A 24441-nucleotide genomic window follows, 5' to 3' on the forward strand; every position below is an offset into this window, starting at 1 on the left:
TGGGGTTCAGAATCAGACTGAAATGTCAGATGAGTCAGAGGCATTCTGGGAGGACGCTCCTGTTTAATATGGCTCCGCAGTCTGCAGTGGAGGCTGAAAATTTACAATGACACCATCACTGTAATAACAAGCACCTGCAGCCATGTTCTGAAGGAGCATGTCTGCTCTGAATGAACCAGTAGTGACATTGATTAACCCTGACTGCCTGTAACACAAGATAACTGATGGGCTTGACAGTGTCACAGTGATTTAACCGAGAAATCCTTTGCACATCCCTCAAACATGTGGACACTCAATAACCTGTGCTGTTCAGTTATGGCGACTTATTTACACTTTGTGAGAGCCAGCAGAGATCTGTCAATCCAAATAATAAATTATGAGCAGGGTGATCCCATTCAGGCTGCTGAAATCATTCAGGGAGAATGCTGAAGATGACTGCGAACACATTTCAGAGTCCTGATGTGAGAACTGAAGCAGAAAAACATGCGTGGTATATAGAAATATTGGCAGAAGCTGAGAAAGACCAGGCTGTCCCCCAGGGATTTGTGCCTCTCCATCTCTTTCAGGCAAGATCTTTACTTTCTTCTCTTCATGCCAGGAGGACAGTTTTATGGGTATGAATGGAGTTAGAGGCTTCTTTGGCAAGTTAAGAGTCAAGCTGGAGGAATGTGTGTTCAAAGCTTCAGCAGATTATCAGAGTATCTATATCGTCTGCTAATAAGATGATGAATGTCTGAGAAAGTAAACCGAAGTGTGTAAAGATGATCCCGGCTGGAGATGTTTATTTCAGTCTGTGTTGATGTGTGTGACCGATACGCGGAGAGGGGTGGTAAGACGAGGAGAATGGAAAGTGTTTTGTGGTCAGTGGTGATGGAGATGTTTAGACCTGGCTCGCATGCGGGGGATGGGGGGTCTAAATAAAGTTGCTGCTGATCCCACAGGCGGCTGCATCGCCCCAGCTGTGACGGTGGTAAATAGACATGGGATCTAAGTGTTTGCTGTGGCAACGTGTGAGATCAGCGAGGTGTCTGAACACAGCATGGAGCCTCCCTGTCACTCTGATCGTTGCTGCTCTGACATCAAACAAACACATTTGCTGCTGTGCAAAAAGGAACAAGACCTGAGATGCCTCAGTAGCGTCAGACTCCAACAGAGGAGACGGCACACGTTTTGTTGCGACGGGAAAAAAAAAATACAGTGGAACTATTGCATCTTTTTCCAATATTATGTCTTATTGAGTGCTGAACGGCGCACATTTACTGGCAGCATCTCTTTCATGATAGCAAGTCAGTGAGAAAAAGCACGTAGACAGATGGGTGGGGGGATGAGACTTCAGTTCTATGCTCCGCTCTGGTTAGTCACGACTCCTCAGCCCAGCAGATGAGCATGAGCAACAGGGCGAATGTGTGTGTGTGTATGTGTGTGTGTGTGTGTGTGTGTGTGTGTGTGAGGTCTGATTTAGCCTACTTTCAAGGACACATTGACTCAAGAACAATTATTCAGGGACGGCTTGTCTGACTGGGGACAAAAGCTGTGTCCCCAATTGGGAAAAAGCTGATTTTTGGGTCAGTGGTTAAGGTTAGGGTTAGGCAAGTGGTGATTACGGTTAGGGTTTGCTTAAGTCTCCAGGAAATGAATGTAAGCCTATGTAATGTCCCCAAAAGTGACCTAAGTAAACATTTGTGTGTCTGTGTGTGTGTGTGTGTGTGTCTCTACAGAGCTGCCCCCTGCCCCTCCTCTCCACAGCCGCTCCTTCTCTCAGACTTCAGTATGCCACAGACCTGGTTGCCAAGGTAACCTCTTGTGTTGATGAGTTCACCTCTGTGTTAATCACTACCTAGCAATAATGGCCAAAGCAGGATGGATGGCTTGTACTGTATATATATATATATATAGATGTGTGCGTGTGTGAGAGAGAGAGAGGAAGGGGATGGGGAGGGGGGTGCAAACATGTAACACTCTGAGAAAGGAGGGGATGCAGTTCCCGGCAGGTAATAAAATTCTGCCGAATAATGCATCCACACTGTTACTTTGTTTCTGGAGAAATACGAAACAAACAGTTTTATCAGCACATATTTTTGGCCAGTTTGGTTCGACAGTGTGAATTTCACACATTTAATAATGACCTAAGCTGAAACAATAGGGGTTCCATTACTCGGCAGCAACAATCAGTTCTGCCGAATAATGCATGCACCCCTTAACGCTCAGTAATGACACTTCAAATCAAGTTTGATAGGAATTAAATGGTTTTATCAGCACATACTTTATTTGATCAATTTTGACAGAGAGAATTTGACACCCCACATTCATTTTTGCGCATTTAAAAATCTCATTTTAGTATAACTATCTGAAATCCTATGCATGAAAACACACTGACAAAGAACACCGATGAGTTCACCCTAAGAAATATTGAGAGTTTAATCAAGGAAACCTTGTAAATTTCAGACCAATCGTATCAAGGACATGCTACTACCGAGTCTTGTAAAACGTTGATGACTGTAAACATTCAAAACTCTAGACTTCAGATCATTTATCATCATTGATGAACCTGACAAAGAAGATTATAGGCTATCATTTTTAAACAGTACTTTGCCTTAAAAATCATTACAATGTCTGGTAGTTTTCCCTTTAGCTGTGTGTGCTCCCACGAGGTGCATGTAATTCTCAGCAGGCAGGCAGAACTCGGCATAACACCTGTAGCTGGAGTTTGTCCTTTTAAAGAGGGCTACAACAACAAGGAGGAAAGAAGTGGGAGACATCTTTTTCCCTTTTCCCTGAATAGCAGCAGTTAAAAATCAATAAGACACCAGCCAAGGAGAAGCTCTAAAACCAATGGATCGATTTTTCTCAGGAGAGTTGTCTTTTCAATTTCCAAAAACATGGTAGCCTACATTTGCTGTTCTAATAAAAAAAAAAAATAGCTCGAAGAGAGATCTCGCCTTTCTTGATGCTATAACGAGTTAGAAATAGAAACATAATTGATGGCAAATTAACATATCTTAGTAGAGATCACATAACTTCCTCTGTATCTTGTTTACTAGCTTTCTTCTCTGTGTTCTATCTATCAAATGATGGAAAAATAATCAATCTCGATGCAGATTAGTATCAATTTATATGATCCTGATGATCTATCTTTCTTGTGAAATGTCTTTGTGAAAACAGCAAGCGAGAGCGTACAGGTTCACAAACTGTGGGAATGTGCCTGTTTGAGTCTCCATCTCAGTATGTGATGTTTATTAGATCAACACCAATACACGAGTTTCCTCCTAAAGGAAGTCAGCATCAATTTACCTTTGTGGGGAGTCTGAGACAAGGCAGCGAGAGCAGGGAGGAAAACAGTGTGTCTGAGAAGGCTGTGTGTGGGTGGGTTGAGAAATGCTGCATCTCTGCACACATGCAGAGCGTTGACACTAACATCTGCTGCATCTGCTTCCCCTGCCACTACAGCACAGACCTTACAAGGACTATGCTACCACATGTGTTGGGTGAAACATGTGAGGAGTCTGCTCAGCTAGAAATAAGACATATTCTGTACAGAGATTCTGTTAAAAAAAAAAAAAAAAAAAAGGCTAATTAACTTGTGGCTTGATCATGCTACGTCTTTTATTTCACTGCACTTGATGAATCGCAAACACTTCTCCTCCTCTCCGAGTCAGAGGAAATACAAAGCAAATCACAGACTGAAGCTCGCATGTCCTTGGAGAAAGATGTAAAGCTGTCGAGACTAATATAACACTCAGCCAGCTCAACCTGACCCAAACCTGGCCTCTGCAGCTGAGGAAGCTGAATTAAAAAGGGAAAAAACACTGCGTCCCAAGAGCTTGTGCAAAACACACACTAAGCTTGAGTTACATTAAGCAGCATAATGACCAGGAATATGCACATACGGTGAATTAACACATTAACAGGAACATTCATGCTGGACAATGATTGGGTAGATCTAAAAAGCCACTATCCCCCAACTGATTTCAAAGCTTACGATGAAGAGATGCGGATAAAATGAGACGACCAATTAGAAGAATCTTGAAACTTTCATAAGTGGGCTGCAAGGACCAGCAACACTTGTATTATCAACAACAACTTAATTGTGGACCGATGTTGGCTTTAATCAGACGTGATTAAGCCCAGCGTCGCTTCACAGTCAAGGAGGTGGCAATGTCAATTTTTGTAGGAGAAATTCCCAGAAGGCATGAATGAGGACTTCTCAATTAATTACTTTTTGTAGTGGAGTTTTATAACTTCATTTGTGTTCCACTATAATATATATTTTTTTACTGCTTTTTCTCTCTGCTTATGTATTTTATACAGTATGCCACACTGAAGTACTACATTTCAGGAAAAGACCTCCCTTCTACTAGTTAGTTTACCTCCCTATAGGTGAACTTCTCTGGTTAATGGACCAAACATAGTCTCACCTAAACAGATCATTAGACACATCCCTTTGCCTCTCAAACTGTTAAGGAATGTGATTGGTCAAAAAGCACCAACCATGTAGTAAACATCCATAGCCACAAACAGTATGTATGCAGTCATTCCACTATATATATATCACTGTTGGATCTATTGTACACTGTCTGTGACATCATTATTAGTTATTGGCTGCTGTGTATGTATATAGTTGTATGTCTTTAAGAAATATTTTTTCTTGTATGATGAACCTGATGAAGACAACAACCTGAAATGCTTCGGTTTCACCACAACAATGTTCTTAATACTACAAATGTAGCCAAATTTTGAACCTTTTCCATGCACTTTGCAATTAGGTGAAGTTGTGTCAGAAACCTAAACTCCACAATAAATGAGCTGCAACACATAATGAAGCAAGATGTAGTTATTATACGTTCCGGTATGAGAAAAACTTTGTTCTTGGAAAAACCATGTGGTGGCTTCACCTTCAGTGATATGGTCGACTTCTCAGTCAGTGTGGAGTTTTGAAGAAAATTCAGGTCACATTTGTTCATCTGCTTCAACCACACACTGAACACCGATTGCCACTATTTGCAGCCATAAAAGCTCAAGCTTTAAACAGAAAATAAAAGGGAGAGCGAGGATGGGTCTTGTTTGTTGAGGCTGGTTGGAATTGACGCTCGGGTAAAGACGGCGAGTATGACATGAGAAAAACTGTTTCCTGTGAAATGAGCAAAAATGAGAGGAGCAATTTCGCTCTGCTGCTTCACGTTTGTTTTGGAACTGTGATTTGATGAGACACATGGAGGCGTAAAAAAAAAAAAAAAAAAAAAAACTCTGAATTTCTTGTCTTTCACATCCTCTTTAAATCCAGATCCAATCCCCTGCATTTCAGTTCAGACGCTCCTCCACAGCCGCCTTACTCTTATCATCAAAGGTTGAATCTGCTGTTATAATCAGGCTGTTAGCTGAGGTTGATGCGGCAGCTGCTCTCTGCTCCGATAAGCCTGTCAGAGGCCGGTGGCCTCCTGCCTGCCTGCGTTGCATTAATCACAGTTCTCCCACGTCACACTCGGGCCCACACGTCAACAGATGGAAAGGACAGAAAGGATCGAGTCACTGATGCCACTGTCTGTGTCACTGGTCATTCAAAAATGCTGACAAGACTGTTGATCAGGCTAAATTTTACAATGGCTGTGAGATGTGAATGTGTGTCTGGATCATCCATCGTCTGGAAAAATGTAGTTGTCATTCATAGAGGGGAATCCTTGATAATTTACTTGATATTGGAAAACATGTTTGCAACTTGCTGCTGTTGTGAAGATTAAAGCTGTTAGTAGAGCTACACTGGATCAATATATTGGAAGTTTACAAAGTTATCTGTCTGGTGTCAGGAATGATTCATATCCATTGACTCTCCTGCTCGCTATTATCAGCTGCGATGAGATCATTTGTTTGGTTTTGCTTTGAAAGCCAAGTCTGCCTTAAAAACATTTGGCAAAGCTTTATTTTACAGGTCTTTCATTTCCAGATAATTTCTTTAAAGAAATCTAATAAAGAAATATTGACAGATGTTATTGTTATTGGAGTTTAATCGGTTAGGTTTATGAACAGTTGTTGATCTCCAGAGACATTTTCTTCAAGTAATAATTCACTGAAGAGTTTACCCTGAATATGTTGAATTGTCAGTTTGCCTGAAGACCAATTTCAAATGTTTACATGTTCGATGACTAAAAGATTCTCTGGTTACACTATTAATTAATTGGAATTAATTCATTACATGGGTACCAGTTGAATTTCCAGTCCGTTCCCCTCATAATTAATGCAAAATGTCCTATGAATTTACAGTTACATATCAATTAATTAATTATTATTTAATAAGGAAATTATGGGAAACTATGTGACATGTTAAATAAAGTGTTACCAAGCATTTTTCAAGTTAAAATATTAACATACAAAACAACACAAGTTATTTTTTCGTAAACATTTTATGACAGGAGAAATAAATACATTCTCATTTTAATATGAGCCCCTGTTCTTCTGACAGAGAATTATACAAGGAGATTTGTCATTTTTATACATTTAAGACTCAAAAACAAAACAGGACCTTACAAATGTTAAAATATACGAAAGGAGCAGCAACAATCTAGACCTCTTACGACACACGCTTACAAAGTTACAAGATTAAAGTAAAACGAACCACTGACCACAATCCACTGTCCTCTGTGGTCAAACCAAAGGCTCCTAGGCCTTCGTGATGTAGCCCTCCTTGATTAGGAAATCATAGATTTTGCGTGTCTTGTTGACGTCGATCTTGATCAGCGCTCGGGCCTGCGCCAGCCGCAGCCCACCCTGCCGTCTGCACTCATTCAGCAAGGCTTGCTTATATTCCAGGTAGGCCCCTGGCACCAACCGCACCACCTGGCATAGCTACAAGCACAAAGCAAATATAAGGGTTACAAAGAGACGTCAGTATGTTGAAATAAACGTGCCACCGCGTCCTGTTCAAAGGCTTCAGTGTGCTTCAAATGAAGTACTTCATTTACGATAGCGTAACAGCAGATTTTTTAACGCTTTTCGAAACAGAATACGACAATCACACCCACTTTATGCAGAGGTTTGCCAGGTGTGTGAAGGTGTGCAGGTGTGAAGATGGTGCAGCGCAAATGTATGCTGCATAGAATTTACATTGTATTCAGCACCTGATTTTCCAGGACAGCACTTAGTTATATTATTTTTAGGTAACAGAAGCTAGATATTTTTGGGGTGCACTCACTCTACGTCTGCTGTATAATAAAGTTTCTTTTCCCACCAACACCTACCTTGTGGCTTGTGTAAATCTCATCTGTGCTATTTCTACACCTGCTTTTCAGAGGCGGATATTTTTCTATACTAATGAACTTCTGTTCGTCTTCCTTTATTTAACCGGGTAAAAAGTCTCATTGAGATTAAAATTTCTTTTTCAAGAGAGACCTGGCCAACATATCTCCACCTATAACTTGCACAACATTCCCCTTAACGCTTGTGCAATAAGCAGAGATGCACCTTGCAAACATTTACTTACAATGCATGCAAACTGCGGCTGCAGCCTGATAGAGTCTGATAGATACACCACATCTGTCTGAAGCAAAATGCATCACATCTGCACCTGAGAATCAGATGCCTCAGTAAATCTGACCCCGAGTTCTTGGTGAGAAACAACTGCTTTTTCGCTTTATGTTCGGACAGATATAAACATACGGACAACACATCGGATGATCTAGTTCATTTGGAGCATACTGAGGATTTAGTCTTTCTTTGTGACCCTTTAAGCACAGATAAGTGAAAGCTGTACCTCTTTTTCCCGCTCATTGAGCTTCTCTGTTCCCGGCAGTCCGGTCAGGTTGAGGGGAGGAGCGCTCCGCCTACCTGTTGCTGTGAAGCAAGAATTCAACAACAGTCAGACAGACAAGCAGCAGCACCATTGTTGGTCCACAGTTCAAATAACATAATAGCAGGCTGACAACTTGCAGTTAATTCTTTTGCTGAAAGAGACAGGGGAACAAATATTTACGGTGTGCATACTGTGTAAATATAACCGTGTGGGAGTGTGCGTCCCGTTTGTGCTCTAGAGGTTAAGGAAAGCCAGCTAATTTGAAAGGGAAAAAACAGCAAGATAAATATGCATGTAGGGCCTATTTTTCGAGTGTATTTATGGAGGAGCGTCTGCATTAATGCGACTGCGCCTGGGGCCATGCCAAGACGACAGAGAGGAGGAAGTACAGAGAGTTCCTACCTGAAACTGTGATCGTTGTGACGGCTGGAGTGATGCCAGCATCTCTGTAATCAGCGAGAAAAAAAAAAAAAAAAAAAAAGTGTTAGCATCACTACAAGCTCAAACTCTCACACACACACATATATACACACGTCCCACTTAGATACAGAATTTCTGGGCTTTGTTCACTATTCTCACTCCAGGATCGTCATCCAAAAAAGATGAATCATTAGCGTTCGAGATTTTCTAAAAAGTAGAATCGTTAGAAGAACTTGGATAACACCCAAAGAAAAGGCTTTGGATGGAAAAACTAAGAGCAGTGGCCCATTAAAAAGACTAAAAATACCGAGGAGACTGAGGTGGAGGAGGGATACGCAGTAATACAAACGTCTGCTCGATTCATCTCAGCACGCTCGGTGCCGAGTGTGATGACAAAGGTCAGCGTCTCCGGGGAGAACGACTTCACCAGCCCTTCTATTACATGCTGGGTAACAAGGGGGGGGAAAGTTTGGGAGTCTCACATTGCAGCCTGTTTGCTGAGCCACTGCTGGCAGGCTCTGCCATCCTGGATGTACTGCAGCACGTCACACAACATCGTCCTCTTCCTCCGCTCTTCATCCCGCATTCGCTTCACTCGCTCGTACACCTTGGCACCTGACCGCAATTACACAGAGAGGTCAAAAGAGACATCACAGGGAAGGTTTCGAAATGCTGCTGCTAAAAAAACAAAACAAACAACAAGGTGCAACTGTTATGATGCTACTGCAATGCCTTATGAAATTATAAGGCCTGGGGACGTATGTGCTTTACTGAGATATAACCTTATACAAAAGGAATATTTAAGTATTTTATTCATTATGCCAGCATTTCTCCGACATTATTCCAAGAATAGCAGAGAGTAGAGCCAGCTTTAAAAATACAGCAACTGGATAACAGCTGAGATTTCCTTTGTGCATCCGGATCAATAAACTAACCAAATATTATGATTTCACAAACGGTCCAAAGACAACAAAACAACTGATGTCTGACAGACTGTGCTGCTGCTGCTGCTGCTGCTGCGGCTACAAATACTAAAAAAATTACAACATTCATGATGCCAAACTCAAAACACAAAGAGTTCAGCATAGCTCAAGACTGAATATAAATTGAGTTCCCTGCTTAGTCATGCAACTTTGAAATTAAGCTTTGGCGAGCGAGGGAGTGAGAAAGGTCAGGCTACACTCACTGCAGAAAGACTTGATCCCTGCTTTCCTGTACTCCTGCAGCCTGCGGATCTCTCTCCTCAGCTCGAACTCCACTGGAAGGAAAAAAAGAGATGAAGGCAGTTAAAGGTAAGTCTGTACCCAGTGTTACAAACAAGAGAATATGTTTTGGTAGAATGGTTGTTCAGTTGCAGTATAGTTGGAGACGTTTAGAAAATCCATGACAAGGAGCACTGAAGCTGTTCTAGAGGCAATAATTTACTTATGCGACACATTATGTTGTTTTTTGGGTTTTTTTTGTTAATTTGTCACCAAACTGGACATATGAACATACTAGGAGAGCCTCCAAAAAAAGAGAAGATTCATTATCAAAGTGATAAAATTACCTTCCCCACAAAAATAACATCCTCTGCAATGTTTACTAAGCTGTTCTGCAAGAACTGGGTAAATTGATTTTCTGTTTGTTGCACACTTTCACAGAGCCCGTCAATGTAATCAGCCAAATACTAACGTGCGTGACTTTCGATGAATTTGTCATGTTCGATCGGTCCAACCACTCTGGCGAACCGTCTCATGACATCATACAGCTCCTGCACCTCCTTTGGGTAGCATCGCTCCAGCACTGGAAGAAGAGAGAGGACGAGAGTGAGGAGAGAAGTGAGTAGGCAGTAGATATAAACAAACATAACACGGAAATATGAAAGAAAAATCCGCCCCCTTACACACTTTTAGACATCAACAGTTTTTTGTGTATTATAGAAATCCTGTAGTTTACTTTATTTTTGTTTACCTGCTTTGTTCTGTCTTGTCTACTCTTTATTTCTACGGTTTCCACATGATAACCAGAGAACATGTCGCTCTGATTCAACGCTACATGTACAGACATGTCAATATTACCAGCATCTATTATCACAACCATTCTGTGGCTGTGCTGCATTATGATCTGTTGAGGCTACTGTCTAAGGAGAATTTATATCTTTTAGTTACAGAATGAATTGTAAGGATCTGTACAAAACACTGATTACACTGCTCTAATCTCTCAACACTTCTGGTATCTTTGCACATAATGTACTGAATATTTAACATATTAAATCTAATCTCACTCCCTCTGCAAACTTCTTATTAATATACGTTATCATGTTTCGTTATTTTGTTGTACCGACACCTGCACCAAAGCACACTCCTCATGTACAGTACATGTTCTTGGTGAATAAAGTCCGACTCTTAAAATCTGATTTTTTTCTGGAAGATTTTTTTTTTTACGGCTTTATGACCTTTATGATTGCTGGTTTAGATACCTTGAACTGCACTCATAATACCTTGACATGTAATCATTTCCCAGTTATAGAACTTGGGATGCACAGATCTGACCTTTTCAGTCCCGATACCAATACCTGGGCTTTGGATATCAGCCGATACTGAGAACCGATCTGATACCAGTGTTTAATTAATAAGCTGTAAACCTCACTGTGTGGAAGAGACTGGGATAATTCTTACTTAAAGATTGCTTTCCTAACTTCTTAAAACCAAATGTAACAAATAAATACATAAATATAAATTCCTTTTTCCCCCCCTTTTCCTGATTCAGAGTCTGGTTGAAGAGCACAACAAGGAAAATGTATTAGACCATCAGATCCAAGCAACCTGCTGCACCACTCCCAGAGATTGGTCACAGCAACGCTTCAATGATGTGTATTCACCACCACTTAACTCGCTCTACAAGCATACACAGTCTGAAGAGCTTGTTGTGTTCGTCTCAATGTGCCTGTGTTGCTGAGTAACAGACAAGTGTCAAAGCCAGAGAGGAAAGCTGTTGTGCGGTTGTGAGAGGAGAGAATACGTGTGTGTTGCTCAAGTTCCTTCATCAGGCTCCTGTGTGCGAGCGCTAATTAGCAGCTGCCGTCTCCGGCTAAGCACATGAAGTCATGCAAAATACTGGACGCGCACACACACACAACAGTGTTAAGTCCAAATCTCTATGGAGGCATCAACATTGGACCTCTGTGTGGCTGCATACCGGCACACAAACACTGGCTGCAAACAAGAGCAACAGCAAGAAAACACAGATTTGAATCATTTAATGTAACAAGCCCTTACAGGACTTCAGACAGACCGCTGCCCTGCTACGCCAACACTGGTCAATCTGCCTCCAGCAGTTACTGAGACATGATACTGTGAGCCTCTTGGGCTTGGATACTGCTTCCATTATTGCATGTGACACACACACACACACACACACACCGTAGAGACACACAATCTTTGACAGTCTCCATGACAACCAGTCTGCAGCTCTACAGCTACTCTGAGTTCCCTTTTGTCTTGAAAGACTGGAGAGATAAGGGAAAGGAGGGAGACAGGGAGGAGGGCTAACTGGAGGCTGGAGGATGAATAAATAAAACATGAGGGGAGAACTCTTCAACTCCCAAACCACAGACAATTTCACAGAGCAACACGTGGAGATATGACGATGGACTGGGTGGTCGTGCGTAGTTAAATTTAAAAAAAGGAGGATTTAATTGGACAAATCCATTCCTAGCGGTCCCTCACCGTCTGTCTGACCTCTATGCATCAGCCCAAGAGATGCAAAGAATTACATTACTGAGCTCGCTGAAATCCAACCTGTGACAGGTGGATCCATAAATGAAGCCCCCCTTGCATTTCAGTCATTATGGCAAGCGTGCTCAACGTGTGGGGATCTATTCACAGTGAAGCAATTATGCCGTGACACACTCTGGCACGCGCCCCCCCCCCCCCCGTAGACTATTCGCAGCCTTGATCGTAAATACGAGCTCCGTCAGTCGCCACACTTCAAGCTACCCGAGGGGGCCACAGAGGTTAACGGTGGTTATTACACTGGAGTTCCATAGAAACCCTCAGCAGCGATTTGGCTGGTAGATATCAGATGCCTCCCTGAGTTGCTGTGTATACTGTCACGGTCGAGCCCGTGTCGATTTCACAAGAGGACTCACTCTGGAATTTCCGCAAGTTGATCAGTCCGTGGTCTCGGATAATCCTGAAAGAAATAAAGATTTAGATTTATTACTCTGCAAATTAATATCCTGATTTCTGTGTCTCTGCTAAGTCATCATGGTGTTTTATAACCCAGTAATGTGTTCAATAGTTTTAGTCTGAGTCTCAAATCAAATTGCTCGAAAGGGTCTGTTGGGTTCAGAGGCCAGAGCTCAGGGTCTCGGCCCGTATCACGAGCCTGGAAGCCTCTCTGACAAGCTACAAGTTAACAGAGACAAACTAGGCAGCACATAAAAAAAAAAAAAGAGGGCGCTAGAAAACATGCATGCCTCCCCAGCCAGACATGCCATTCCATCATGCTCAGAGAGCATGAGGTCGTTAGGGTTGATTTAGTGATGGATGCATTACAGCAAGGATTGACTGTGTGTGTCCAAGAAAGACAGCTGACACATTCAGGGTGGAAGATATGTCCAGATAGCTTACTGACTCATTAATATCTTCAAAAGGAGAAAAAAAGGTAGCAAACTGAACCACCACTAAGTGTTTAAATTCATTATATGTAAAATTTGAGTCAAATATAATTCAAAGTTCAAAAATGATGCAGTTAGTGCAGTCAGTGCTTTAAATATGATTTAATTTTGAGTTTCTTCATCAACAATATTATATCTGAACAAAATGTGTAACATAGAAACATGTATTCTATGTGCCTATAGCTGAAAATCTTTTTAACCTTTTCCAAAGTGTCCTGTAGTGAGGACGCCAGCGTAAAACTGGGCAAAATGTCAAACAGTCTGGCATGCATGTCGTTCACAAGGGGACGGACACATTTTCTCGTTTCCAAAAATATTCAAGGTATAAATAGAGGTTCCTGCAGCTCGTAAGTAACACCTGAATGACTCCCTGTGGCTTGTAATGAGAGCTTGAAAAAAAAGGCTTAAATATGCAATTATAGTCACGCTGCTGATTCTGTAACAATCCAAGTCTCCCAGGACTGTCTTTTGAGTGCTTTTAACAAAATAATAATTAAAGTTAAGATTTGAAGTTATACATATATTAGCATTATGAATTCATTAATATTAAGAGGGGCCAAGACAGGAGGTTTAAAACAATTTGTCTTCTAAGTTTTAATTCAGTGTTTAATGCATCAACCTAGAAGCAAAAAAAAAAAAAGGATGTGTAGGGAATGAGGCTCCAAAAGGAAAATACAGAAGCATGTAATGCCATCTACTGACAGACTGGGGTCATTACATTATGCTGAATAAATAAATACTGTAAATTCATCATCATATGAATAAAAAAGGACCTACTTTTTCCTCCGCTGTCTCTCCTTTAATCTTGAATGATATATATCAACAACTGAAAGCTTGAGTGCTGAAACAGAAGAATATACATCACACAGTTAAGGATAGTAAATGCATATGATTCACTTTTACCTTCTATTTATCAAAAGCACCCCAAAAACTATTAAGATTCGACCCACCACGTAGGATGTCTGAGTCATCATCCACAAAGTCAATGTCTTTCAAATCCCATTCCGCATAGTTGTCGAACTCCTAGGTAACACAGTGAAAAGATTTTCAAAAACGGTTTCATTTAAGTTCATGTGTTTCTGATCATTTTCAAACACAATTTTATGAGTGAAAGCAAATGATGGGATGAGTCACTAGCTGTGAGACAGCAACAATGGCATGAGTCACTATTTCAATAACATTTAATTATGAGCCATCTAGTGGTCATTTCATCTATCTATTCATGAAAAAAAGCTCTTTCTTTGGCATGTAGGTGAAATTAAAAAGGTTCACAAAAGGTTGCACAGACATGATTAAGTATAGTATCCCCTCACCTCCATGAAGTCTGCTCTGGCAGGCATGTATCCAGCCATGTCTCGAGACAGCACAGAGTCAAACGTAGGCCGAGGGGGATCATCGGTGGCTGCGGTGTCAGAGAAATATATGCACATTAAAATATGAGCATTCACACGTTTCCTCTATGTTTTTCCAAGAACCACAATTAATGTGTTTTAAGGTGAAACCACGCAAATGTTAAGCATAAAGCTAATAAATAGCTTCTTGAAACTCATGGAAATGTACGGTGAGAAACAAAGACATGAGTGACAACTCTAAACTTCTTGCAAGATTTACTTTTCTAAGACTTACAGCTGTCCTTAGAAAGTTCAGAAATGTAGTGAAAATTCTGTCTCTCCCTTGAATTTGCCAAGTGCTGCAAGAAATCTTTAAACACTGCGGCAGATAGAGAACTGAAGCCAGCTAGGATCTCAGACAAGTTCCTGACTCATCCAACTGCTTCTGTCCAACTGTGGAGCCAGCATCTTTCCAGTCTTGAAGAAAGATTTCACTTTTTTTTTCTCCTTGCATATAAATCTCTCTGCTGGCATCTTTACGGGCCGTTAATCAATAATACAATCAATTTTAAAACTTAATCTGAATAGTTTAATATCAATTAGAGACAGAGTTCAAAGCTGGGAGGTGGTAAAACAATCCAACTAATATTAAACGCAGTCTGTTCCTAAACTTGTACGGAGACATGATCACAGAATAACTACTGTAACACTGGTAAAAGAATAAGAGTGAAGGATGGAAGGTAATGTGGCTACTGACGTTTGAAAGGGATCGCGCCCTCCGCAAAGCGAGAGTCTTTTGTTTTCCGCAGGCTGAGCAAGGTGGAGGAGAAGAGCGGGTTATTGATGAAATTCTTCATGTAGTGGCTCTCGCATTCCTCTTTGGTTTTAGTGCGCATCTGATACGCCACATCCTGCCTGCAGGAGAGAAATAGAATAAATAGACTGATATTGTACAACAATGGTTAAGAGAAAGTTTGCAAAACCTCTATGAATAAACACGCTGGGTTGTAAATATTGTAGACATACCAGAAAGTTCAGTACACTGTGAATGTTTGTGTTACCGTCTATTATTCATCTAAATAATAAGTGGAAAAATGTTTCACTTGAGGCTTCCAAGAATGTAATTCAGCCAAAGACATCAATGTTATGATAAAGAACATTTAGAGCACGACTTGTAATACTTCCAAAGCTTATGTGGTTCATTTTTGGTTCAATTTGATGTTTAATAATATTTAGATCTATAAGCTAAACAATTAATATTTAACTTGTAAGCAAACAGCAGTGGTTCATGGTGACAAGCTGTTATTGAGTTGTTACATTTGGCTCAAAATTAAATGCAAGATTGCACTTGGTACTTGATGACAAATACACTGTATGTATTATTATGGCTGCAGCTAACGGCTCTTTTTATTATCAATTAATTTGTCGCTATCACTTTCTTGATGAATCGATTAGTTGTTTGAAAATGGTGAAAAATCTTGATCACTGTTTCCCAGAGCCCAAGATGACGTCCTCAAATGTCTTCTTCTGTCACGACCAACAGTCCACAACTCAAAGATATTCAGTTTACTGTCATAGAAGACTAAAGAAACCAGAAAATATTCACATTGGAGAAGCTGGAACCAGATAATTTGGACTTTTTTTTTTAAAGAATGACTCCAAACCATTAATCAATTGTCATAATAGTGGGCAATTAATTTAATAGTTGGCAACTAATCGATTAATTGACTAATCATTGCAGCTCTATGTATTATTATTTAAAAAGTATGTAAAACAAATAATATATTAGTCTTGGAAAGCTGAAATGCTAAGAGTCAATGGTGTGTGAGAAGCACACACTGAGCTCTAAAAAAACAAAGACTACTGGCAGAAGTCCTTGCTAGGATGGAAAAAATATGTCTTACAGTTTTTGGAGGAAATGTGAATGCAAATTGTGAAACAAAGGTAGATTTTTGACTTTCACAAGCCCCCATCAGGACATTAACACTAACCAGTTTCCAAAGCCACAGTCCATTACTGCTTCCAACAAGGCCATCTCTTCCTGTGCTGTCCATCCAGGCTCCAGTACAGGAAAGTCTGATGTCTGTATGAATAGGTGAAGAGCTTGAAGTGTGAGATTACAAGTGGAAAGAGTCTGTGTGAAAAAGACTTTTATATTACTTACCATGATTTCATACTTGTGATCACTCTCATGCTTCTTGTATTCAAATCCTCTGGTGAAACACTGAAATAAAACCATCAAGTTCAATTTCAGTCAGACTGAACAATGACAGAGTAGTCTGGAAAACAAGAAAAGCTCCGAAGGATAGGTTCACAGTTTTACAAATGTGTCTTAAAACAACAGTCAGGTGCCCATATGAACACTGAGAGAGGTTTTCCTCGTTGTAAACATTCCTCCTGTTCATACGAGCTATTAAAAGCTCCCCTTCAAAAGCACTTTCAATGTAAATGACGAGGGCCACAAAATGACTTTGAGGACACACTGTGGATCTTATATGAGGTTTCAACAGTCTGAGTTAGTCATATCAAGTGAATATCTGCCACATTTACAGTCTTTTTTGCATAAAATTCCTTTCTTTGTGTTTCCCCCGACAGCTCCGGTGGATGTATAGCAACAAAAAGAGGGACTTTAGCACTAAAAACACTGTAACGTTGAAAAAGACCTACTCGATTGGACTCATTTGGATGGCTGAAGATTTATATTAGCTTCAAATAAACTTTTAAATACATTTTTGCACAGTCTGAGGCTTACAGATTTTGTCCCCCATCATTTACATTGTAAGCACAATTATGAAGGGAGCTTCTAATGGTCAGTAAGAAGGAATTATTACAGCAAGAAAAACGTGTCAATGTTCATTTGGACCCCTGACTGTTGTTTTAAGGCAGACTTGAAAATTTGTGAACCCGTCCTTTAATAACATTTGCATATTTGTCATCTACCAACCTGGAGGCAGAGTAAAAAAGGCGAAGGTCCACATTCTGCACACTTGATGTACGGCTCGGTCAGATATGATGAGCAGCCTCTGCATGGTGGTTTATCGAAAGGGTCATCTGAAATGGACATGTTGATAAACTCATATTAATGTTTAAGTTTTACACTTAATAAGAACTTGCAGGGCAAACTATCATAAAAGATAATATTAGTAAGGTTAATTCATTCAGGAACAAAAACTACTCCATAAAAAAAATTCAAAGCAGCCTGTTAAAACGAGCTTTGTGTCAATTGTGAATATTCGGCTGTAAACAAACACCGCATAACGGTAACCTCAAAACTAAGATACAAGCTAACTTACCTTTAACTATCTGATGCTCATGTTAAACTTTGCCTGAATCTGAAATGAAATGTATTCAGCGAGAAACCATATGGTATGCCGGATTAAGCAATAACATTTTGGACATATAACTCAGTTTGTTTTGATAATACACAGCTATCGCTATGTGCTAATGCTAACTAGACTGGGGCTAATGTGGCTAACCGCAAATAACCCGAGAAAAGGATCTGTGTGTTGACTTTAAAAACATCAGCGGGTTAATTTTACTGTGTGATACGATTCAAACTTACTTCCAAAAGATGCCAGACGATCCATATGATGCTGTTTCAACAACACTAAAATCAGAATGGATAATGTGGGGTGTTATGGATCGATCTATTTTTCAGAGTTCGCACGTTAAGTCTGTTCAGGAAGGCTAGTCGAGCCCAAATCGATCGATAATTCGCCCCCTGGGCTCCAGCAGATCCAAATCTGACCTATTTTCACCTTATTTCACCATTTCGGAGTGGCTGTGACCATTTACTGGTTCACTGATTTACGGTTTCCTGTGCATGTAAGACAGCAGTTGAATAAAAAAGTCACATAGCCCATGAATAGTTTTTCATAAACTGCATATTTACCTGCTTCATGCATCCTTCTCTTTCTATTTCCCATCAGACAGGAGAAGGCAGTTGTTTATATAGCCTCTGCCTCAGTGTGAGGCTTTAAAAAAAAAAAAAAAAAACCCTAAACAAAACTAAGACATGCCTCATATCTAGGACTCCAACTAACAATTATTTACATTATCAATTAATCTAATTATTTTCTCGATTCATGAATTCATCGTTTTGTCTATATAATGTCAGAAAATGGTGAAAAAATCCCCATCATGATTTCTTAGAGTTTATGGTGACGTCTTCAAATGTCTTGTTTTGTCTGATCAACAGTCCAAAACCCAAAGATATTCAATTTACTATCATGTATGACACAGAAAAGCTCCAAATCCAAACACAAGTTCCAACCAGAAAGTTTATTTTTGCATTTTTGCTTAAAAATGATAAAAACAATGATTCGATTATCAAAAAGTTGCAGATTAATTTTCTGACGATTGACTAATTGATTAATCGACTAATCGTTGCAGTCCAACTTATATCAGTATAAGATATGGTTTGTTTTTTTAAATGTTTCTGTGATTTCCTCAGATTTAGAAAATACTTTAAAAAATACAAAATATTTTTCATTGTAAAAAATACTCAATTTGTATTAGGTTGAGTGAACTGTATTCCCATCATACTGCAAGAAAAAGTGACTGGTCATTCTTCGTCCTACCACAGGGTGTTGATCTTGCACCATTTTCTTATAGAAAACAATGAATGATTTTCTTTGTCTTTCTCTGAGCACACATCACCACCTGAGCCTTAGACCAGTATGTACTGGGATGGATAATGGACAGACAAATGATGACTACGTTACACACTCAAGCCCTGTAGCTGTTTTTTCCCCTCCATAAAATCCACCCCAAGGAGTCCTGCTTGAAATGTACCCCCGAAAATGGCTTGTAAACAGCTCTCTCTCTCTCCGAATCAATAATAAATATCTATGATTGCAGATATTTTCCAGTGTCTGTGTCCAGCTTTGGCCCCTGAATCAAATAGAGCTTCTAAACCTCATGAACACCCCTGGTGAATGCACATCAGGGAACCTGGCAACACCGATATCTCATAACCTTGATACATAAAACCGCAACTCTGCATGCCCCAAACCCATAAGAAGCAAGTGAGAAAACACATTTTTTTGTGATTTGTGTGAAAAGAACCTTTAATTCAGTACAGATGTGACATCCACAGTGAACTGGAAACTTGATTTTCAGTGTAATGGTAATGTTAATGTAGGCCTATCACTTTACATGCAACCTCAGGTGCAACTTGTGACATTTAGGGAGGAATTTTATCTCTCTGACATTTAGATTTCATTACACTTGATGCTGAAAATTTGCAATGTTTCCTTTATTTTAGTGGTTAAAATCCACACAACAAATACCCTTACTAAAAGCCCATCAAGCGGGCTGTAGTGTGGCTACCAAACTGCACATTGGGTTAAATCTGAGCGTTCTCCTTTCCTCTTGTTACCCTGAGCTATCTCTGTGATGAGGACCCACAGTGACAAGTGTGTTCAGTTGCAGCGTACCCTGCGTCCCTTCTCCGGACCCTCTGGGGAGACACTCAGTAAGCATGAGAGCCTCCAGCAACACAGATCCATGAGTAACGACAAAGCGGCCTCCCAACAGTCTGTGCACGATAAAGGGACAGTTGTACTTTCCCCCTCGGTGGAATTTCCAGCTTACTGCCAGAATACAGTTTGTTTAACAATCCTGTGAGAGCGTTATGATTTATTTATCTTTAGGAGAGGCACTTCTCTTTTTTGTGTGACCGTTTGCGCTATAAATTATGTGTGAGTGAAGATGTTCCCCTTAAGCCAAGTTTTACTCTGAACTACACTTACTGAATCTCACTAAATTTGGATTTAAAATGAAAACTTTTGTTCCTGAAGAATACGGACACATAAATATTACACCCATATTTGAATTTTGAGCATCTCATTCCAAAACTATGGGCATTAATATACTAATGGATTCCACTTGTCTCCACAAGATTTTGGAGCCTGGCTGCAAAGATTTGCTCCCATTCAGCCACAAGAGCATCAGTTGGAGGAACACTATTGCGTAAAATGTCATTGTATGCTGTAACATTAAGATGTCCCTTAATCTGGAACTAAGGGGCTGAACCTTGAAACGGCCCCAAACCAAAAGTACACAAAAGTATGTGGAAAGAAATGTCCACATAATTCTGGTCATATAGTATATGTTTATTGATGTTCCCAAAGAGGCCATAAGCGGGCTAAAAAGATCTCTGAAAAGGACATAGTAAGGCGCATACTATGTAAAGTTTATGTCACTGGTTCGACTCCAGGGACTTTTGTTTCCATGTTTCTTGTCACAATCTGTCAACAATATAATAAAGGTTAAAAATTCCCCCCAAAATAATCTGAAAAAAAAAAAAAAGAAACGCTGGGAAGCTGACTTTTCTGCAGCCTAATTTGTATGAGGACAGTATTGTAGCCTCCATGAGACTTTAATAAAGCAAAAATCTCACTGCAAGCCAATTGGAAATGCCAGGGTCAGCATATGTGGCAGCATACTGTATAAAATCACATCTTGGCAGTGAATGCGGGCAGAATTCATTATCCACATGGAGACTAACAAAGAAAATAATGTCAGCCTCACAGAGTGACGTGTTCGCCCCCTACAACGGCCCCTGCTGCAGCATCATTGCCTGTGGGCAGACAACCTGCTGTCTCTCCAGCCACATGCCACCCCCGCCTACCCAGAGTCCCCCTCTCTCTCTCTCTCTATGCCTGTGCCTTTTACTCTGCCTTCCAGAGTAAAAGGCCTAAAAGACCAGGCAAACCCCCAGCCTCCAGGCCTCACACTGCTTATGTGGATCAAAGACTGAGAGCCTTGGGGTTTCTCTGTTATAGAAGTGTGCCAGATTATACACCGGCCAAACAAATGCACACCCCCACCCCATTACATCTTTAAAAACTCCCCCAGCCTCTGCCCACTCCTTTTCCTCTTACCAAAGCACTTCCCAGCTGCTGTGATTTGAATATGAGGGCCCCTCTGAAGAAAAGAGGGCATCTGGCACACGCCTTAGAGGCTGAAAAAAAAAACATTTAAACTGCTCCTGTCATGGAAATGTTCTGAAACAAGATTAAGCACTTCTAAAGAGTGAAGAGGTAAAATGGACACGAACCCTTAAATACGTCTGGACAAAAGGCAACACAAGTAGACACCTGGATAACGTCAATATCCTCGCTAACGTCAGTGAATAGTTGCTTGGAGTGCACGTTGAAAGCTTTGCTTTACAAATTGGATTTGTGAGTAAAGATCAGCACAGAAAATCATATTTCTTTAGTTTGAAATTAAGGACAAGTCAGCTCTAATTGCATAATCAGTTTCTAAAGGATGGTTTCAGCTCAGATTTATTAAACTACCTGCCCCCATCTGGCCGCTACAGCTAATTAACATACAGTTGCCATGTTCACAGGAAAAGGTCCAGTTTTTCTCCCTTCATGCTACTGAATGCAGTTAATTGATTACACCATGAAAACAATGTGTTTGTTTCTCTTTACAGTCTCTAGAAGGAGAGAAGAGCTTCATAATCTATAATGAAGTGTAAAGTGTAATAGTAAAGTGGAATTTGTCTTTAAGCATCCTCCCCAGTGGTTGGTTTTGTTTTATTCTTTAAAACAAATGCCTAAACATTGCAGACTTTTGCTTAAATTCACCAGGAAAACTGGCAATCAAGTGCACACATATTCAAACCATAAACATAAAACATGCACATGCAAAAACACAAAATGAACCAAATAAAACAAGCTGCAGAGCACATAAAACAAATATAGCATTATGCATAAAATAGAAGAATGACTCATGATGAAAACACTAAAACTTAAAATAACTTATTTCCATATAATGATAGGAATGCAGTGCCAATGTGGCAGCGTAGAACATGTACAGATGGTGCAGACACGCTCTATTTTTTAAAGGAGTACTCCACCAATTTTACACATGATGATCAGTACAAATATTTCACATGAAGCTTGCATTAGAAACGGGAGTGTGGAGTTTGAAAGACAGGCTTTTACTGGGTAGAGGGTCTAATCAGAGAGTTGCATCATGGGAATTGTAGGATCCAGAGTTTTTGGAGCTTTTTGGAGCGAAAAGTCAGGACATCTCTGCCTCTGGTTCATCAATTTTGAAATATTATTTTCCTAATTTCTCTCTTGCAAAATCCAACATCCTTACAGAAGTGCAATACTGAATTGTTGCATTTAAGAAGTAACATGTATCCTCCCTTAGTTGATAAATGAAATGAAGTCCAGTGAAAGACTTGCAGTGACACTGCACTGAAGTCTTTCAACCTATGGATATTACTAAAGCTTTACTACCCATTGACATTCTTCTGTTAATCATAGACTAGTCTTTGCTGTGTGAAAGGATCTTTATGATTAAAAGCAAATGTGGCCAAAGATCCTCGTAAAGAAGTTCACATATTATCAGTCACTCTAATCTTCACACTGAGCTGATTATTGCTTGCAGGAGATCTTCACATGGTGCAAAGTGACTCAGAGCTATGTCTCTTTAAACTAAAAGGTCGTGTGTATTGACAAGACGCTAGATAAAAATCACATTCTTGTCACAGTAGGAGCAGCTGTTAAACTTAATTTTCCTGTTATACGTGCTCGCTTTTATCTGTGCTTTGTGTAAAGTTGAGAATTTTGAATGCAGCACTTGACACTTCTGATTTATACGCAAGCTCATGCTGTGAGGTGTTAAGTCCTTCAAGAAATTAAGATGATTCCGCATTCATATAAATATCAGTAATGATCTGAATGATCTGAATGATCTGACGTCCCTCAGTATCTGCAAAACACTCAAGCACTATTTGAATTGAATAAATTAATAAAAGCAGATGACTCCCACACAAATGTGTCATCAGTTTATTTTCGCCGAGCGAGAGATTCCCCCTACATATGTTCCTCCTCCCTGTGTGCTTGGTGGACATCCTCTCCCCACGGCCAAGGTAACACCAAGGAATCAGCACAGTGAGAGTTCAAGGAGGTCAAGAAGTGGGTGTGGAATGCAAGTGTTTCCCACGCGACGTATGAGAAAACATGTGCTAGGCCTCAGCAGAGCCAACAAGAATTCCACGAGGTCTGCGCTGGAGTTTTATCCAAAGGGCCACAGTGTCCAAGTAGCCAGCGGGTTAATTCAAACACCCAGGGGAGCAGGACAACAGTGGTGGAGGAAGTGCTCAGATTCTTTACTGAAGTTAAAGTACCAAAGGACAATGTAAAAATACAGTACTTCATTACAAGTAAAAGTCCTACGGTCACAATTCTTCTTAAGTAAAAGTACAGATGTATTATCACCTAAATGTTTAAAAAGTAATGTTCTGCAGAAAATGGCCTCTGTGACTGATATTATCATGTATTACATTATTTGATTGCTAATACCGATTCATCAATGTGCAAAGTAGCATTGAAACTTTAGTTAAATATATACAGACACTTAAGTAAATATATACAGTTGGGTAGTTTAGTCCTTAATTATAGGGGTCGAGCCCCTTCTAAAGGGTCACAGGATAAATCTGAAGGGTTGTAAGATGATCAGTGGGAGAAAAAAGAAGAAAAAACAAAGTTCTGCTGCACAAGTTCGCTGCACAGTTATTTAAATGAAACGACCTGAGAGGTTTAGAGGGGAAATAAATCTTTGGTGAAACTGCTAACAACACCATCTGAAACGTGACAAGGGGCCACAACTAAACACAGCTCACGAGCCAAAAAGTTATGAACCACTGGTTTAATATTTAATCATATGTTTTTTAATGTCAAATCTTAATCTGATAAGTAACTAGTAACTAAAGCTGTCAGATAAATGTATAGGAGTAAAACCACAGTATTTCCCTCAGAAATGTGGTAGAATAAAACTGTAAAGAAACACTCAAATAAAGTTCCTCCAAATTGTACCTAAGTGCAGCACTTGAGTAAATCTAATTAGTTACTTTCCACCACTGGAGGACAAAGTATGATGGATGAGGCCGGTGTGGGAAAAGTTGGGGGAGCTGAGGGATGAGATTTCTGTGCCTGAAATGTGGAAATGTGGCCACACACACACCCACACACACACACACACACACACACACACACACACAGACGATGTACCCCACTGAGGCCAAGCTGTGGATGGAAAAAGAGCTCCCCATGTGAACCACACCGTGTTTCCTATGTACCTCTTACGGCAGAGCGGATCCACCACAACATTGTCAGAGCACATCAGCTGCTGGAGCCTTGATGGCTTCCACACTCAGGCTCTCCCAGTGCTGCTCTGGAGAGACACCACAGGCCTGTTGCTTTAGTCCTGCTCCCAGCAGC

General features: G+C 40.3%; 1 protein-coding gene across 1 annotated transcript; it reads right to left on the reverse strand.

Moving 5' to 3' along the window:
• Positions 1–6376: 6376 nt before the first annotated feature.
• tada2a (transcriptional adaptor 2A) lies at positions 6377–17904 on the reverse strand. Its single transcript, XM_067595099.1, has 15 exons — positions 17757–17904; positions 17139–17245; positions 16359–16418; positions 16186–16277; positions 14952–15109; positions 14177–14265; positions 13814–13886; positions 13641–13704; positions 12333–12376; positions 9875–9985; positions 9387–9458; positions 8683–8815; positions 8183–8226; positions 7742–7821; positions 6377–6837 (listed from the first exon to the last, which is right to left on the reverse strand). The coding sequence occupies exons 1-15, from the start codon at positions 17779–17781 to the stop codon at positions 6652–6654; spliced, it is 1338 nt and encodes a 445-aa protein (XP_067451200.1). The 5' UTR covers positions 17782–17904; the 3' UTR covers positions 6377–6651.
• Positions 17905–24441: the final 6537 nt, after the last annotated feature.

Source organism: Thunnus thynnus, chromosome 7, assembly GCF_963924715.1.
Source record: "Thunnus thynnus chromosome 7, fThuThy2.1, whole genome shotgun sequence".
NCBI classification, from domain to species: Eukaryota; Metazoa; Chordata; class Actinopteri; order Scombriformes; family Scombridae; genus Thunnus; species Thunnus thynnus.